At 38.8% G+C, this 18280-nt stretch overlaps 1 protein-coding gene across 2 annotated transcripts in view; it reads left to right on the forward strand.

Moving 5' to 3' along the window:
* oxr1b (oxidation resistance 1b) overlaps positions 1-18280 on the forward strand; it is a 57142-nt gene that overhangs the window by 29824 nt on the left and 9038 nt on the right. For both annotated transcript variants that reach the window (XM_056268330.1, XM_056268331.1), the window contains exons 6-10: positions 8749-8865; positions 11319-11462; positions 12672-12856; positions 13064-13734; positions 15926-16094. In XM_056268330.1, coding sequence (XP_056124305.1) covers positions 8749-8865; positions 11319-11462; positions 12672-12856; positions 13064-13734; positions 15926-16094 — 1286 coding nt within the window. The remainder of the gene's footprint in view (positions 1-8748; positions 8866-11318; positions 11463-12671; positions 12857-13063; positions 13735-15925; positions 16095-18280) is intronic.

Below are 18280 nucleotides of genomic sequence, written 5' to 3' on the forward strand. Positions count from 1 at the left end.
AGGGTTAGTTCACCCAAAAATGAAAATTATGTCATTAATGACTCACCCTCATGTCGTCCAAAGCCCGTAAGACCTCATCTTCGTTCATCTTCGGAACACAGTTTAAGATATTTTAGATTTAGTTCGAGAGCTTTCTGTCACTCCATTTAAAATGTATGTACGGTATACTGTCCTTGTCCAGAAAGGAAATAAAGACATCATCAAAGTAGTCCATGTGACATCAGTGGGTTAGTTAGAATGTTTTGAAGCATCGAAAATACATTTTGGTCCAAAAATAACAAAAACTACGACTTTATTCAGCATTGTATTCTTTTCCGGTTCTGTTGTCAAACCGCGTTTTGTGGTGAGCAGAGAGCTTTAAAGGTCCAGTGTGTGATCTTTGGCGACATCTAGCGGTTCGGTTGCGAGTTTACACTAAGGGCTCAGCCCTTTCGAAGAAGCTACGGTGGCTAAAACGGGACAAACATCGTCGACTGGAGACAGCAGAGAATAGCCAGCGTAAACCAAGTTTCTGTACCACAGTCCATTATAAACCACATCATGGATAAAGTTTCAGGTGAGGATCAAGGGTCTTAATGTTACATAATATAATGATAGTAATCAGCTGATTGTCTCACGAACGTAACCAGCACATTCTCCCCACATAGCAAACCCATAATACAGCGAGGGAGAAGAACCACATGAAAATATGCAACTATATATTTTTTCTAACAGGGTAGTAAAAGTTTAGCTGGCTAATATGAGCTGTTACTGTGGCTGAGCTGGTTAAAGCGTAAAGCCTTGTTTAAACCTGACGCGTCCGCATGAGCCCAAAGGTGCGCGCGGCAAAAATGACGTGATTGTAACAGCGCGCGCGCCTCCGCATCCCTAGACACACTTACTACACACACAATAGGCTTTTTTTTCTCTGATTTTGGAAACTCGATCGACTTAAAATGCTTCCAAGATCGACGGGTTGGTGATTCCTGTAACTGTTTTACGGTCAATGACAAGAGTAGCCTACTAATCAGCTGTCTCACGAACTTAACCAGCACATTTATCCCCAAAGCCATAACACAGCGAGGGAGAAGAATTAAGTTACATGAAACAATCCAACTACATATTTACACCACTGACAAGGGAAAAGTCACTACTCACGGTGTTTATGACTAGCTTCTTCTAGCTTCCTGCCGCTTCTCTTTCAAGGTAGTGACGAAACGCGCTCTGTAACGGTACTGATCCACTTTTGCGACACGACTGAAGCGTGGTGTCGCACGCCTCTCCACATTTGTAAGTTGATGGGCGTTCCTCAAGTTTACCGCTATGGGCGTGGTTTTGACCCAGCGGCCAGTCTAGAACAAAGGCCCCTCGAGAGACTACTTCTTGGATAGACGCGTCGCGTTTGGCGGATTCATTTGCATAAAGCTGGGCATCGGCCAGCTTTTTGACTCGCAGCATTTTTCCAAATGAAGCGCCGCCTTCCCGGGATGCTTTGTATGGAAAGCCGTTAGGGCCAAAAACACGCGAATTTTAACGCGTATTTCACGCGTATTTCACGCGTAAAATACGTGTATTTTACGCGTGAAATACGCGTTGATTATGTCACGCGTATTTCACGCGTATTTCACGTGTAAAATACACGTAAAATACGCGTGAAATACGCGTGACATAATCAACGCGTATTTCACGTGTAAAATACGCGTATTTCACGTGTATTTTACACGTAAAATACGCGTGAAATACGCGTTAAAAATCAGTATGAACGGGTCCGTGTCATTGGCTGCTGAAGACTTGGGTCTAACCATTTGTGTGAGCTTAGAGGGGTGTACCTTTCATAGACTAGGCTACCACCAGTTTACATTCTATAGATCAGCTTATTCAGGTTTTTTGTATAACCTATATGAATAATATATTTAAATAGCAGTTTTATGACAATTAATTTTTTTTATGACAATTAATTTTATGACAATTTAGATAAAAATAAAATTAACTTGTTTTTCTCCACTCATGCCTTTTTGTAAATAAACACATTAGTGGACATTCTAGCTTTAACATCAAAGCATTAACGTGTGTGGGGAAATCAGTTACAGTGGAGGTAACCAATGCAGGTTTATGATCACTGCAGGTTTAAGATACAGACCACTGTAATCAATATCTGTCTTTGGAAAACAACGTGAGCTTTTGTTGTGCTTACATTTACAGCTATAGCAAGCAGGGGGCGCTTTTTCAAACCTTTTTGTTCTGAAATTGGGCACTCAGACAAACTGTAATTAGGTATACAGGTGATATTATCAATTTAAAGGAATTTAATGACTTAAAGTATTTAAATATGTTATTTAAGGCTTTCAGGATTAGAATGAGAGCTTGTGCTCAGGTCAGGACAGGTATAAGAACTTGATTTGGCTTTCCTGACAGCAGAAGTATTTTACAGGTCACCTTGGTAATTGGTATTAAAGCAATTTATCTGTAAAAATGATTAGACACTTTGGTAAAACACCATATAACATTTAAGTAAACATATAAACATAAAAATCAGTGACGTAACTTTGTTTTAAAAAGTGGGTGGAACAGGTGGGGTGGGGGTTGCTAATAAAATGCTAAATCAGATTTATGCTACAATAACATTACGACGTCCAGCAATCGATTTAAATAGTAGGCTACATGGGGTTTAATTTGTTGTTTAATGAGATGAAGTATAATAATGTATGTTGTCAGTGTGTTGTCTCTAATATTTAATGTTAGAATATTTACTCTGCATTTTCTGTTTCTATAGAAAACCACACACTAATACACCCACAACTAAGTACAACCATTCAATCCTTGTTAATAACTGAGTTGTTGGGGTGACAAATAAACAGGTTACTCTCAAATTTCCAACATATTTTCACCAAGTCTCTTACGGACACCATGTGGCATATTTCATACCTAACCAGCAGTTTACTGAAATGAGACTGCTATAAAGCCAACTCGTTTTTTTTTTTTTCAGTTCCCCACTTACTTTACCTTCCTCAAGCTGACAGAACACATCCAAGCTTGTGATCATAAATTCATACAAATCATCTGCATGATAAAAGGTACTGTGGGTTAGTTTGTTAACATATTACTATTTTAAATCAGAATTGATTTCACTGAAAATTTATTACATTTAGAAAAAATGAAATGAAGCTGAACTCTGCAGGGCAGAGGGCATTGACCCTTGAGGACCGTGTTTGCCCATTGCATTCGGAGCATTCCAAGTGAACCCTGCTGATGTAAAAAAAAAAAAAAGTGTAAAGGGTTAAATTAGCAATTTAAAAGGGTAGTCATTGCAGTGTCACCTGTAAATCTATCTTTGTTATCATGGGCGTCAGTTTGGTTTGAAATGTGCTGGGGACAGAGACGCATTCGGAAGTGCATTTTCAGTGCATTTTCAGAAGTGCTGGGTACAATGACGTATTAATTTTTTTTCTCTCTTTCGGGCAGGTTATGTTTTCAAAGACGATGTCCTGTAGCTCAGGCACGGCCCCACTTTTCAACAGGCCCACCCAAAACTTTCACACACACAAAAAAATCCTTTTACTATATTCTAATTTTGTCAATAATTATAAAAAAAAAATTGCCAAAAGCTCATAATTTGTGCTCAAGCACACGACCGCACGCATAAAGCTTGCCACAAAGAACCGGTAAAAGTAATGATAATAAATGCGTCTAATACGCTGTGAATGTGAATGTGCATTATACGCCGAGTTTCGGTTAATTTATGAGACGAACTCCAATTCACTCGCCGGCGCCTCCATGTCGTGATTCTGCTATATTTACTTCTTATTTATTAAATAAATCCAGACAATTGGTTCATGAAACATTGATTAAAATTAAGATATAATTAATATAAAACGAAAATAAATGTAAAGAAAGGCAGCTGTTCTGTTTGAGGTCTCTGTGAAAGTTTTAAAGAAGTCTTTTAGTGCCGCTTTCAGAACGCTCACGTCCGTAAACGAGAACTGACACGTTGTTTTTTCCCTCATAAATGCGAACAGAAAAATCAATAAAAAATGTATTATAGTGTTTTTTTTTTTGCTGGGTCAGACAATGATTGCCAAATTTCTCTCTCATATTGCTCCTCATAACCACTGAAAACGGTCCAAAAAATCGAACCAAAAGTCAAATTAATATGGACGGGAGTTAAAAGTGGTGGGTGCAAAATGACTCATGACGAAATCTGGTGGTACGAAATCACCGCATCCCCGAAATCGACGCCTATGTCTGTTAGCTTTATTTTATTAAAGCCTTCTATGATAAAGTTGATAAATGTCCATGTAATGACACTGTGAATGTGGAAAATAAATTGCATAATAGATATAATTTATTGATCCCAGGTTTAAATTTGGTCATGTCACCATTGCTCACATTTAAGAAAAGAAATAAAAGCGTATGTGAAATCTTAAAAATTAAGATTACTTGTACATATACTCTACTTATGAAACTAAACAGTAGAAAATATAGATTTGAGTATTGCACAGTTTAATTTATTGCATTTGTATTATTGTACTATTAAAGCATTGTATGTTTAAAGATATAAAGGATATGGAGCTAAGATAAAAGGATATTAAGCTGCTGACAAGTCTGAGGTAAGTACAAATTGCCCTGAATATTAGTTAATAATATATGACACTGAGGGAGGACTTGAAATTATGACCTGGAATGGTTTCCTGAGGCTGTATTGCAGAAACAACTTCAGTCAGAGTAATATCTTGTCTTAAGTAACCACTGTGATTTCATTTTGGAACCAATTTAAAACACTGAACTTGTCAGATTATAACTTGGGGCTTAAAGGTATAGTTCACCCATTTACACCCTTATGTTGTTCCAAAGTTTCTTTCTTGTGTGGAACTTCCATACTATGGAAAAAAATATTATGGAAGTCAATGGGGACCAGCAATGTTTGGTTAACAATAATCTTCAAATATTAGTAACCAAACATTCAAAGAGGCTCATGCATGTTTGAAACAACATGAGGGTGAGTTAATGAAGACAGAATTTTAAATTGAGTGAACAATACCTTTAAGATAGGACGTTTCTGTAATTTGGTCCCTGCAAGCAAGGTTATGTTGTTTTAACAGATATTCATTACAATTGCATTGATCAAGAACCACAGCTGTAAACTTTTCCACAATCAAATGTTAACTTTTAATATTAGAAATCTTGAGTTGGGTTGATTTGTTTTACAGATAAATTCCTACTTTTCCTGTAGCTCAAACAGTAGAATGTTAGCGCTTGCAAAATTCATGCAAGGGTTCGATTCCCAGGGAAAGCAAGAACTGATAAGAACGTAAATGTGTACATTGAAATGCAATGTAAGGCACTTAGGATAAAAGCATCTGCCAAATGCCAGGGACTGCAGATGAAATTTAGCTCTGTAGCTAATTCTGGGACAGTTCTTTACTGTCCATTGTCCCTGTTATAATAATAATAATAATATGTAAATGTACTAATATGCAAAAGGGGGCAATCTTGGTAAAAATATTTGTTCATAAAAATGCAATCTATCTATTTTCTTTGGGCTACACAAGAAAACGACGAAAAAGAAAAAAAGAAATAGGAGGATATTTAATTTTGGTAGCAGTAAAATACTTCTGCTGTCAGGAAAGCCAAATCAAGTTCTTATACCTGTCCTGACCTGAGCACAAGCTCTCATTCTAATCCTGAAAGCCTTAAATAACATATTTAAATACTTTAAGTCATTAAATTCCTTTAAATTGATAATATCACCTGTATACCTAATTACAGTTTGTCTGAGTGCCCAATTTCAGAACAAAAAGGTTTGAAAAAGCGCCCCCTGCTTGCTATAGCTGTAAATGTAAGCACAACAAAAGCTCACGTTGTTTTCCAAAGACAGATATTGATTACAGTGGTCTGTATCTTAAACCTGCAGTGATCATAAACCTGCATTGGTTACCTCCACTGTAACTGATTTCCCCACACACGTTAATGCTTTGATGTTAAAGCTAGAATGTCCACTAATGTGTTTATTTACAAAAAGGCATGAGTGGAGAAAAACAAGTTAATTTTATTTTTATCTAAATTGTCATAAAATTAATTGTCATAAAAAAAATTAATTGTCATAAAACTGCTATTTAAATATATTATTCATATAGGTTATACAAAAAACCTGAATAAGCTGATCTATAGAATGTAAACTGGTGGTAGCCTAGTCTATGAAAGGTACACCCCTCTAAGCTCACACAAATGGTTAGACCCAAGTCTTCAGCAGCCAATGACACGGACCCGTTCATACTGATTTTTAACGCGTATTTCACGCGTATTTTACGTGTAAAATACACGTGAAATACGCGTATTTTACACGTGAAATACGCGTTGATTATGTCACGCGTATTTCACGCGTATTTTACGTGTATTTTACACGTGAAATACGCGTGACATAATCAACGCGTATTTCACGCGTAAAATACACGTATTTTACGCGTGAAATACGCGTGAAATACGCGTTAAAATTCGCGTGTTTTTGGCCCTAACGGCTTTCCATAGCTTTGCGGGCGCGTTAAAGTCGCGTGACGTCACCCATAGGAATAAAGTGGAGTGCGACGCGACTGAAGTGCCGCACGGACAAGTGGATCAGTACCGTGATGCTACGTTCACACCGGACGCGAATAGCGCGTCAAATTCGCGCCTACCGCGTCTAGTTATACGCTTGACCACTTTGAATCCATTCGCGCGTCAAGAGCGAAATTGACGCGCGTAAAAAACAAAACTTTGAAGCGAAATTGACGCGCGTCTGAATCGAAACCCGTTGGCGGCCATCTTTTTTTATGTTGATCGAGCATTCATCGAGAGAGTCACCGCTCTGTATTTGCTCTGAATAGCATATATTCTGAATACGAGAGCAGAACGGCGGCGTAGGGGTCATCGTCGCCGTATTTGTGTCCACCAGACCCTTCAAAGGCGAACCCAGTGTGGCGAGTTTCACCATTTGCTCGCTCCAGGAGCTGCGCCTGGATGACGGCCGCTGTCAGCGGTACTTCCGCCTGTCCCGCGCCCAGCTTGATGACCTATTGTCCCGCATCGGAGCGAGGATCACCCTCGCCCTCATCCACCTAATCTGTCATTTATTTTTGTTTTGATGATAAATGGAGCCAGCCTCCAAAAGTGATTAATCTGTCCTGTGATTTTTTTCTCTCTCACACACATCACTGTCCAGACACGAATGTTGGTTGTCTTTACATTATAATAATATTTCATATAGGCCTACTCTAGATATGGAATAAATAGCATTCAATACAAAATGAATATGTCTCATAGGCCTATATTGAAATCAAGTTTTATGTGATAAAATATTTGCTTTGTTGTGCATTAGAACTACATTAGAACCACCGTCAAATTACAAAATAATTTATTGAAGCATCCTACTTCACCACGTGACAGCAGCAAGCAGCTAGGCTCCTGATTGGTTAACGCGGCGCGAATTGACGCAGAAGTTCAAATTTTTCAACTCGGGCGGCAGACGCGAATTCGCGTCAAACGCGTGAATGCACAAAATGCACCATTCGCGCGTAACGCGCCAGACGCTCAATTCGCGCCATTCGCGCGAACTTGACGCGCGAATGAGGCGTAGGGCCCTTACATAGTCAACGCATCGGTACGCATACGCGTGCGCAAGGCTACACATCGCTACGCTTCGGCCGCCATTATGCGTCGATGCGTAGCCAAATGTGTCATCCTAGTTTTTGATACGCGACGCGCCGATGCACGCAATACTATGCGTTGTCGGTGGGGGCGACATTGCAAGTAATGTACATAAAAAGGTATATTATTATGTTTACAGAAGAAGAAGATTTGAATACAATGGCGGGCGAAGAGGAAAAGTTATGCGAGCTTGTTCGTATACATCCTTTGTTGCAGCCGATGTAAAATCAGCAATATGCACTCCTCTTCAGTTGCCATTTTGATCTGAATATTACGTGACCCGACTCTAGACTCTACTACCCCCTGCTGCGCGATCGGTGTATTGCATTTCACGCATCGCCGGTGACGCTTGTGTACTATGAAAAGGAGCGCGTAGCTCGCGTCGCTCGCGTTGCTTGCTCGCGTTGCTCGCGTTGACTATGTAACGGCCCGTATTCGCGTCTACCGCGCCGCGCTCTACGCCTCATTCGCGCCGCAGGAATTTTTAACGCGCGTAACGCGTCTTTGCATTGACTTAACATTGAAATCACTCGCGCCTGACGCGCTATTCGCGTCCGGTGTGAACGTAGCATAACGCTGTTTGTTCGCGTTCGGGTACTGTAGAAATATGTCGTCACAATATGGCGACCTTCATAGAAGGGGATTCCCGCGCCTATGTAGATATAAATGCCTCATTCTAAGGTAATAAAAACATTACGGTTTGTTAAGTAAGTTCTTTATACACCACTGAACACATAGTTATGGATGTCATATTGCATTTCTGTTAATAAATACTCAAAAATGTTACACACTGCACCTTTAATGAGCAGAGATATCGTGATCCTCAGGGTAAGAACTGTCTGGAACTATTTAAAACGGGGGAAATGTCCTGGAAAAAAAGAACTGCGGCTTTTGTAGAAGAATATACATTCTATTTGTTCAGTAAACCGCTTCTTTGCTGAGTTTTGAATGGTAATTCATGCTCATTTGGTTTTGTTGGAGATCAAGCTAGCTGTCTGCTTGTTTAATTCATTTTACTTGGCTAAATGCCATTGCTGTTTGCATGTGAGATGATATAAATCTAAATTCTGAGTGTGTCTTGCTCTTCAGGTGCTGTATGTCCCTGACCCGGAATACATCTCCAGTGCAGAAAGCTCTCCCTCCCTCAGTCCCATCAGCCCCCTCTCCCTCACCTCTTCAGAGGCTGATCTCGAGAAGGCCACCACAGTGAGTGCAACCTCAATCTTCATCCACACCTTTCAGGGGGATCGCATAGCCAGAGGACAGGCTTATACACGTCTTTTATCATTGTTTTAATATATGAATAAATGATTTTGCTTGCCAAGGTCTGATCAGTTCTCACAACTACTCAAGCAAGAAGAATCGCTTTTTATATTGTTCTCTGCATATGCTTTTTGACCCTTGAGCATGCATTGTTTTATGTACCTTTCTATTGTGATTGAAGTATAAAGATCTTTTAGCTCATTGTGGTGTATAAGCATATTTTTCCATGATTTGGAATGGGGATGGGAAATTCAATAATCCATGTAATAAGTTGAGTTTCATTAAGGGCCATTCAGTATAATATGAAGACTTACTCAGCTAAAAAAACAGAAAGTTATTAAGTGAAACTGCTTGGATCATTACACACTAATGCTATATGTCTACATTTATGCAATAGACCATGTAAAGTGAAATAGAAGTGCCATGGACTATCATTTTGCATAGCTTGCATTTTTACATCAATTCAATTATTTTCCATTTATTTCAACCAGCTTTTTAATTTGTAGTAGCTAAGCGTGTCAAATTAAATTGGACAAGAGATCCAAATCAGTGGCCAAACTCCTTTACATGCTTCAGACATTTTAAAGCCCCGCTTTCATATATGTATTTCTGTTCATTTTAGTTGTTAGACTTTTTTTTTTACTTCTTTTTTGCCGCCCCTTTAAAAATTCTACTGTATAATGCACGACTTATGCGTAATACTTTATGCTTGTGTGTTTGAAACTCCATTCCCATCAATTATAAATCTATGAAAAAAAATAACCAGCAAGTTCTTAAAAGATATTCCATAAAATATATCATGCATGTTACAATACAAACATCATGATGTTGAGTTTGGGTGGATTATTTCTTTAATCTCAGGCTCAGATAGTTTTGTGTCCACAAGGGGGTGGCGATGAATTTCCCTTTTGGGTACAGCTGTTATTCCTCTATGAAGCCAGAGATTCCAGTAATTGTTGTATTCAGACAAACTGCATTCCCCCCCAGCTATGTTTGTCCCTAGTTGGTGATACTGGATGACACATAAGAAGGAAGATATCTTGGAAAGATCACCATGGCTACTTTTAAGCTCTCATCTGTCCTCGTGTGGTTTAAGAGTCAAATTTATGTCCTGGACTGCCATTTTTGAGGTTGCCAAATGGATTGTGTCACCTCTGTTGGATTAGTGTGTGACTCTGTGTGTAGTTCCGGCTCCATATGGTCATGGATTTACTGGTCCTGCTGCCCAGTGCCAGAGATTCAGGGGTACATGATTGCATTTCCTCATGAGTCATCAATGGATAAAGCAAGCACATGCACACGCTTATTCTAACTTCAAATGTATTCAGGTATCAACATGCATCTCACGAATAAGAATGCGCATGCATATCCCTGTAATTTTAATAGCCTGGAGAATTGACTGTTACATTACATGAAAACACATGAATTCATGCAATATTCATGTTACTCTGTTCTGGCTTTTGCATTTCTTCATGCTGATTATTCATACACAGTGGAGTGCATCTAAACTGTGCAGTCAGTCACAGCAGCCATACATTTATATACTTGTCTACAGTCTGTACACATGTAATATTCATGTGTTGGGCTATCATGGCCTATCAGTTGCAGTTTTACATTTGAGCATTATTTGCTGGTTATGTTTACTGTTAAGGGCCAAATTTATTTTTATATATGCAGTTAGTAGACTTCTTAAATAAAAATTCAGTTTCTGTGTGCATCACTTGCTTGGTTGTGAACTCCAGTAAACAACCTGGTTTTCTTTTATTAGTGTTGAATGAGCAAGTGATGTTTGTTTGTCAAGTATAAGAGGTTGCAGTGTGTGTGAGAAGTTGAAATATATTGAGCGAGGAGTCAAACAAGTGTTCCGTATTATCAGCTCAGGATTCTGCTGAAATGCATGTGAAATTTTGTAAAGCTAAAAGTAACTTTTTATAATCATCAGATCTGTATTATTGTGCCAGCACCAAGTGAGCAGTGGCTTTTCTTTTTCTTGTCCTATAATGAGATACAAACACACAAAGATGCTGACAGTCACTCAACCGGTCCAGCATCATGTTAAGAAACCTGCCTCAGTCTCCTTGGTTTCCGCCTGTCAGCCTTCTTATAGCAGAGAGCCCTCAAGGGATCTACCTTATGCCTTAATGGGTTGTTATTTCCAAGCCTCCTTGTTATGATGACTGTGTGTGTGTGTGTGTGTGTGTGTGTGTGTGTGTGTGTGTGTGTGTGTGTGTGTGTGTGTGTGTGTGTGTGTGTGTGTGTGTGTGTGTGTGTGTGTTTATATGTGGGTGTGGGTGTTAGAGGACGTACCTTGAGCTCAAGGTTGGGCCACATTCAGTGTGATGTGGCGAGGGCTACCATTGATTGAGCTGTTTCTCACACCATCTTCATCCCACCAGGACTCAGATGATGTCCACCGGAGACACAGCACTTGTCACGGGCCCCCTCGACCAGCCAGAGTGGTGTCATCCACCTCCGAGGAAGAAGAGGCTCTTACGGAAAAGTTCCTGAAAATGAACTGCAAATACATCACAGATGGCAAGGTGAGTGATTTCTGTGTACAGATTTGTCACTTTGTCAGGCGCACAGATTGTTACTAGTCACTGGATTTACCCAAATTTGCCACATTTGTTTGTTAGAGGTACGTATTAGAAATATATACACAGTATATACACAATATATACACATAGAGACAGTAAGAATTATTTATTTTAAATTTGAGAACTTAATACCCAATTGAAATGAAATTTGCACGGATGCATTACATTGATCAAAAGAGACTGTAAAGACTTTAACATTGTTACAAAAGATTTAAATTTCAAACGCTGTTCATATTCATCAAAGAATCCTGAACAAGAAATGTGTCAGGGTTTCCACAAAAATATTAAGCAGCACAACTGTTTTCACCATTGATAAAGAGAAGAAATGTAAAAAAAATATATATTTGAAAATCTTACCTAACTTTTGAACAGTAGTGTGTATCTTCAGGAAAAACATAAATAAATACGAATGTATGTATGTGTATGTAATGTTCAGAAAAAATATATATACATACACATACATACATTCGTATTTATTTATGTTTTTCCTGAAGATACACACTACTGTTCAAAAGTTAGGTAAGATTTTCAAATATATTTTTAATCTATTTTTTTACATTTATTTTTTTTTATAAATAAAATGTATTTTAATGTATATATGTATATACTTACTAAGTATATACATATATACATTAAAATACATTTTATTTATAAAAAAAAAAAGTTTTTGCTCTAGCATGTGTACTTGGCATTGTGTACTGCAAATTTAAAAATGTATTAAAATGAATAATATTGCCAAATAAATAAATAAATATTCCACTTTGATTATGTCTGTGAAATATATGGTACTTGTTACTTTTGGACGGACAGAAATTATGATCACGAAGTCTACAAACATTTTCGCAAATTTTTACAGTATTTTCTGAGCAATCACTCGTATAGGCTATATTTTCCATGCTGACCTATTATTGTGGTATCACTGATTTCAGATTTACCCCTAAACAGTACATGAAAACCAAATCTAAAACATTGGTTGCATTTTCTGTTGATCTCTTCCTGTCTAAGTGGATGGTTTGTGGCCAGAATAATCATTATACAATAACAATATGAACTGATCTTTACTGTGATGATCATGTCTGGACATGTAAAAGAGTTGTGTATGGTCTACTGATTTTTCATTGGCATCTCTCTCCTCTGTTCTCAATCTTTTAGGGTATAGTTAGTGGTGTGCTTCTGGTAACTCCGAACAACGTCATGTTTGACCCTCATAAGTCGGACCATCTGGTGCAGGAGCGAGGATGTGAGGAGTACGGGATCATGTGCCCGCTGGAGGAGGTGCAGTCCGCAGCCATGTGCCGGGAGATCACCGACATCAGGGTCCGAGAGCTCGTGCCACCGTAAGTTACTTAAGCGACACTTACTGCACATAATTTTTGCTACAGACATGATGATTGCTCCTATATGGTCAGACAACACCCTAGCAACCCCCTAGATTACTCTAGCAACTGCATAGCAACATGATAACAACCACTTTGATCACATTAGCGGGGAAAATGCAAGTCATGTAGCAATGTGTCATGTTTTTTTTGTTTTTGTCAATGCAGAGATCTAGAGCTTGAGCCTTCAATACCTGAGGTAAGCCATCTCAAGAGGGCACCACGTCTCAATACAGGCGATGCGGCACACCGAATCCGCGAGACGGGCAACGACAGTACCAGTACGGCCCCTCGCAGCACTGAAGCTTCTCTATCTGAAGACGTTTTTACCGAGTCAGAACTTTCTCCAGTCCGTGATGATCCCCTTGCAACATCTTCCGACGAGCTGCAGCAGATAAAGTCCTCTGGTGCGTCTTCTGAATCTGTGCAAACCATCAACCAGGCCGCCACAACCACTGAAGAACCTTCAATGGCTGACAAAAAGGATGTAAAAGAAGCTGTACAAAATACAGGAACGGAGGGAAGAGGATGGAGGGATAGTGGCATTAAGCAGAGTCTGAATGCCACAGGTTTATCCAATGAGGTGCTGTCTGAGAACGTTCTGGAGAATGTAATGAGGGACCAACCTGCAGACGAGGCCAAGTCACGCACCACATCTGAGTCGCTTTGTTCGGACACTGTGGCTGTTGAGGATTTTGCAAAAGCCCATGAGTCACAGAAGAGCGTGGAAGCACAGACTATGCAATCGACCAGTGATATGAAGGAAGGAGAACAAAAGATGTCCAATGATTTCACACCAGCTATTGAGCTTGAAGCAGATGAAGGACAGAGTACAGAAGGTAACCTACTATTAGCACACGTGTTAAAGTCAACATGAAATCAAATCTGACACCATTACATGATCTTATTTGTACCTGATTCAGCAGTTCACGATGTTCCCACCCAGAAAAATCATTCTTTATATTCTGTCATTAAAATACATTCTATATATAGTGAAATGTGTATATTAAACAAAGTATATTTATTCTTATGTTTTTATTGATTTGTGGCAGATATTAAACATGTAGCAAAGTATGGTTTTATATATATATACACTCACCTAAAGGATTATTAGGAACACCTGTTCAATTTCTCATTAATGCAATTATCTAATCAACCAATCACATGGCAGTTGCTTAGGGGTGTGGTCCTGGTCAAGACAATCTCCTGAACTCCAAACTGAATGTCAGAATGGGAAAGAAAGGTGATTTAAGCAATTTTGAGCGTGGCATGGTTGTTGGTGCCAGACGGGCCGGTCTGAGTATTTCACAATCTGCTCAGTTACTAGGATTTTCACGCACAACCATTTCTAGGGTTTTCAAAGAATGGTGTGAAAACGGAAAAACATCCAGTATGCGGCAGTCCTGTGGGCGAAAATGCCTTGTTGATGCTAGAGGTCAGAGGAGAATGGGCCGACTGATTCAAGCTGATAGAAGAGCAACTTTGACTGAAATAACCACTCGTTACAACTGAGGTATGCAGCAAAGCATTTGTGAAGCCACAACACGCACAACCTTGAGGCGGATGGGCTACAACAGCAGAAGACCCCAGCGGGTACCACTCATCTCCACTACAAATAGGAAAAAGAGGCTACAATTTGCAAGAGCTCACCAAAATTGGACAGTTGAAGACTGGAAAAATGTTGCCTGGTCTGATGAGTCTCGATTTCTGTTGAGACATTCAGATGGTAGAGTCAGAATTTGGCGTAAACAGAATGAGAACATGGATCCATCATGCCTTGTTACCACTGTGCAGGATGGTGGTGGTGGTGTAATGGTGTGGGGGATGTTTTCTTGGCACACTTTAGGCCTCTTAGTGCCAATTGGGCATCATTTAAATGCCACGGCCTACCTGAGCATTGTTTCTGACCATGTCCATCCCTTTATGGCCACCATGTACCCATCCTCTGATGGCTACTTCCAGCAGGATAATGCACCATGTCACAAAGCTCGAATCATTTCAAATTGGTTTCTTGAACATGACAATGAGTTCACTGTACTAAAATGGCCCCCACAGTCACCAGATCTCAACCCAATAGAGCATCTTTGGGATGTGGTGGAACGGGAGCTTCGTGCCCTGGATGTGCATCCCACAAATCTCCATCAACTGAAAGATGCTATCCTATCAATATGGGCCAACATTTCTAAAGAATGCTTTCAGCACCTTGTTGAATCAGTGCCACGTAGAATTAAGGCAGTTCTGAAGGCGAAAGGGGGTGAAACACAGTATTTGTATGGTGTTCCTAATAATCCTTTAGGGTGAGTGTGTGTATATATATATATATATATATATATATAACCATAACATGAAAAAATAATTGACATCGGAGTTTCAGTGCATCTCTAAAAGCTACAGCAAAAATAGCAAGTAGCGATAATTCTAAAAAAGTAGTGGGAAATATCAAGATGCTATTGATGGAGAAAAACTCCTCAAAAATGGGTGCCAGTGGTGTTTCAGAAAGGGATAAAAAAAGGTCCCTTCTTACTTTTCTTTGTTTTACCTTGACCTTCGAACATAAAAAATGCAAGTAAAATGGGTTGCAATGTTTTATGTTGACTTTAAGCTTATTTCTTATTGTAGCTCACGCTCTCTTTCCCCAAGGGTATTGCTTGTATAAAAGATATCCAATCCTTGATAACATAACATAACTTACAAATATATTGAAGTGTCAGCCTCCATTTGATCCTGCTGTATCACTGCTGCAGTCTAATGAGGATGTGGCCCTAAAAAATATGCTGAAAGATACATTTTCAGTTAGGTTCAGGAGATCCACAGATTTAATTTGCTCCATTTATTTATTTTTTCTCCAGCACATTAATAACATCAGCTCACTCAACATGACAGCTTATTTAGCATATGTTGCATCCAGCGTGCATAAATATGCTACAATATAGATGAATAAAAATGGGATGCAAGATTCATGTTTTAGTTTTACACGCTGAGATGAATATGAAAAACAGGTGCAGTTGTGCTGTTTGTTTCCTGTCCCAGTTGTGCCGTTGCCCAAAGGCAAGGAGAAGTCCAAGTCGCACAAGTTCCTGTGCCTGCGTGTTGGCAGAGCCATGCGGAAGACCTTTGTTTCCCACGCCAGTGCCTCCATGCTGCAGTACGCCCAAAGAGACAGGAAGCACGAGTACTGGTTCGCTGTTCCTTCTGAGAGGTCAGTGCTATTCCCAGTTTGGCCGCACTCCACTTTAAATGTCACCTTCCTGTTCTGCTAAAATGGAATTGTTTACTGATTTACTGCTCCAGACTCAGGTGTAGTATGTTTTTTTAAAACATGGAGAGAGTCCACTATAAAGCTACATCACTAACTAAGCGAAATCACAATCATTCGGCCAACCTGTAGCTCCGCCCCTGTCCCCGACTGAGCCTGGTTTCTCCCAAGGTTTTGTTCTCCATTTCTGTCACCTAATGGAGTTTGGGTTCCTTGCCACTGTCACCTCTGGCTTGCTTAGTTGGGGACACTTAGTATTCAGCAATATTATTGTATTGGATATTATTACAGTATAATATTACAGTATTGGATGAGAACTGAACTGAGCTGGATGATGATGACACCACTGTTTTCTGCAGAACTGTTTTATAACTGAATTGAATTCATTTCATGTTTGATGATCTTTACACAGTTATTGAACGGAACTGAATCAACACTGATCTGATTTCAGTTGAATCACGACTGTACTATTGTCTTTTTAGAGCTGCTTTACTGCAGAATTTAATTCTTTTTGCATCATTGAATTATTATTTTCAATTCAATTTACATTTATTTGTATAGCGCCTTTCACAATACATATTGTTTTAAAGCAGCTTTACAGAAAATGCATGTCTACATTATAATTTAGAGTGATCTGCTATCAGAGGTGACTGTGTCCAAGTTATGGTTTTCAGAAATGTACATGCAAATCATGCAGTTTGCTAATAATGTATTAATTTAAACAATGTGTTTATTTAAGGCAGAAAAAAATAAGCTCATTGAAGTATGAATACATAAAGTAATGAATTACTGTCTATTACTGCAAAGCTGTTTTGAAACAAATTTTTTTTTTTTTTTTAAGTGCTAGAAATAAAGGTGACAGTTTTCAAACATTGATAATAATGAAAATGTTTTAAAAAAGCACCAAATCAGCATATTAGAAGGATTTCTGAAGGATCATGTGACACTGAAGAATTGAGTTTTAAATTGTAATAATACGTCACGCAATAATACGTTTTTGATCAAATAAATGCAGCCCTGGTGAACATAAGAGAGTTCGTTAAAAAAATATTGACAATCTTAACAACCCCAAACTTTTGAAGTCCAATTATATTAGTGTATTTTCATGCACAATTTTTTTGTTCCTAAATGGATTGTTTTTGCTGCTTTACTTGTAAGTCCTCCTTGAAACCTCTTTAAATAATGGCTAAACTTCATACATGTGATGTCAAAACAATAAGCGAGGGTTTCAATAAATGGTCTTGGTGACCTGGGCAGGGAGTGTTTGCACAGCAGCTCTTTTATACAAAAAATAAAAGAATAATATGTCTACCATGACATGACATGAGGGATAGCTTGTGCTTATCATTAAGAATCTAACTACATGAATCTTCTAGTTTACCCTATGTCAGTACTTTAGTATTTCTGGGAATGAGATCTATCTGGTGACACTAGAAATGACTGAGGCTAATTACCTGACCTACTAATCTGAATGTTCAAAAGCAAAGCCTTGTGTAATCCATCACAGAATCTGTTACTTCTGTATAATACAGCCATTCAGCCACAGTCAAACAGAATTAAGAGAGATTTGCATGCTGCATATGTGTGTTTTCATCTCCAAACTGAATTATGCATGGATCAAGGTTTTTCCTGGAGCAATAAATCAATATAATTAGCTAAAACTACATCATCTCGAACAGATGAGAGTCTCTAATGTGATGCCATATTTTTGATCATAAAAGAAAATTGAATATGACGTTTGAAAAATTGCTTTGTACTGCATAACGTTTGCTTTCTGTGATGTGTGAAAAAGCGTAATTTCACCCTGTGTCTGTTTGACTTTGTTTATTCTTCTGACATTTCTGCTCATTTGACCTGTGGTGTTTATGTAACTTAAGTTTTGCATGCTTGGTCTTTATGATTTAACTTTGTATTTGAGAGTTCTATAAATCACACATGGTTTACGACCTCCATCTTGACCTATTAAACTCACACAAACTGAGTCTGCGTTCGTGCCAGGGTGGCATCCATGGATAAGATGTCTCATTAAGTATCAGAGATGTGGCTATGGAAGGGACAGCACAAATAACTGCTCTACTGTTGTCTGACCCAGTTTGGTTGCCAGTCTTATGATCCATTTGAGATATGAC

This window comes from Rhinichthys klamathensis, unplaced genomic scaffold (assembly GCF_029890125.1).
Source record: "Rhinichthys klamathensis goyatoka isolate OS25496 unplaced genomic scaffold, OSU_Roscu_1.1 h1tg000271l_1, whole genome shotgun sequence".
Classification (NCBI taxonomy): Eukaryota; Metazoa; Chordata; class Actinopteri; order Cypriniformes; family Leuciscidae; genus Rhinichthys; species Rhinichthys klamathensis.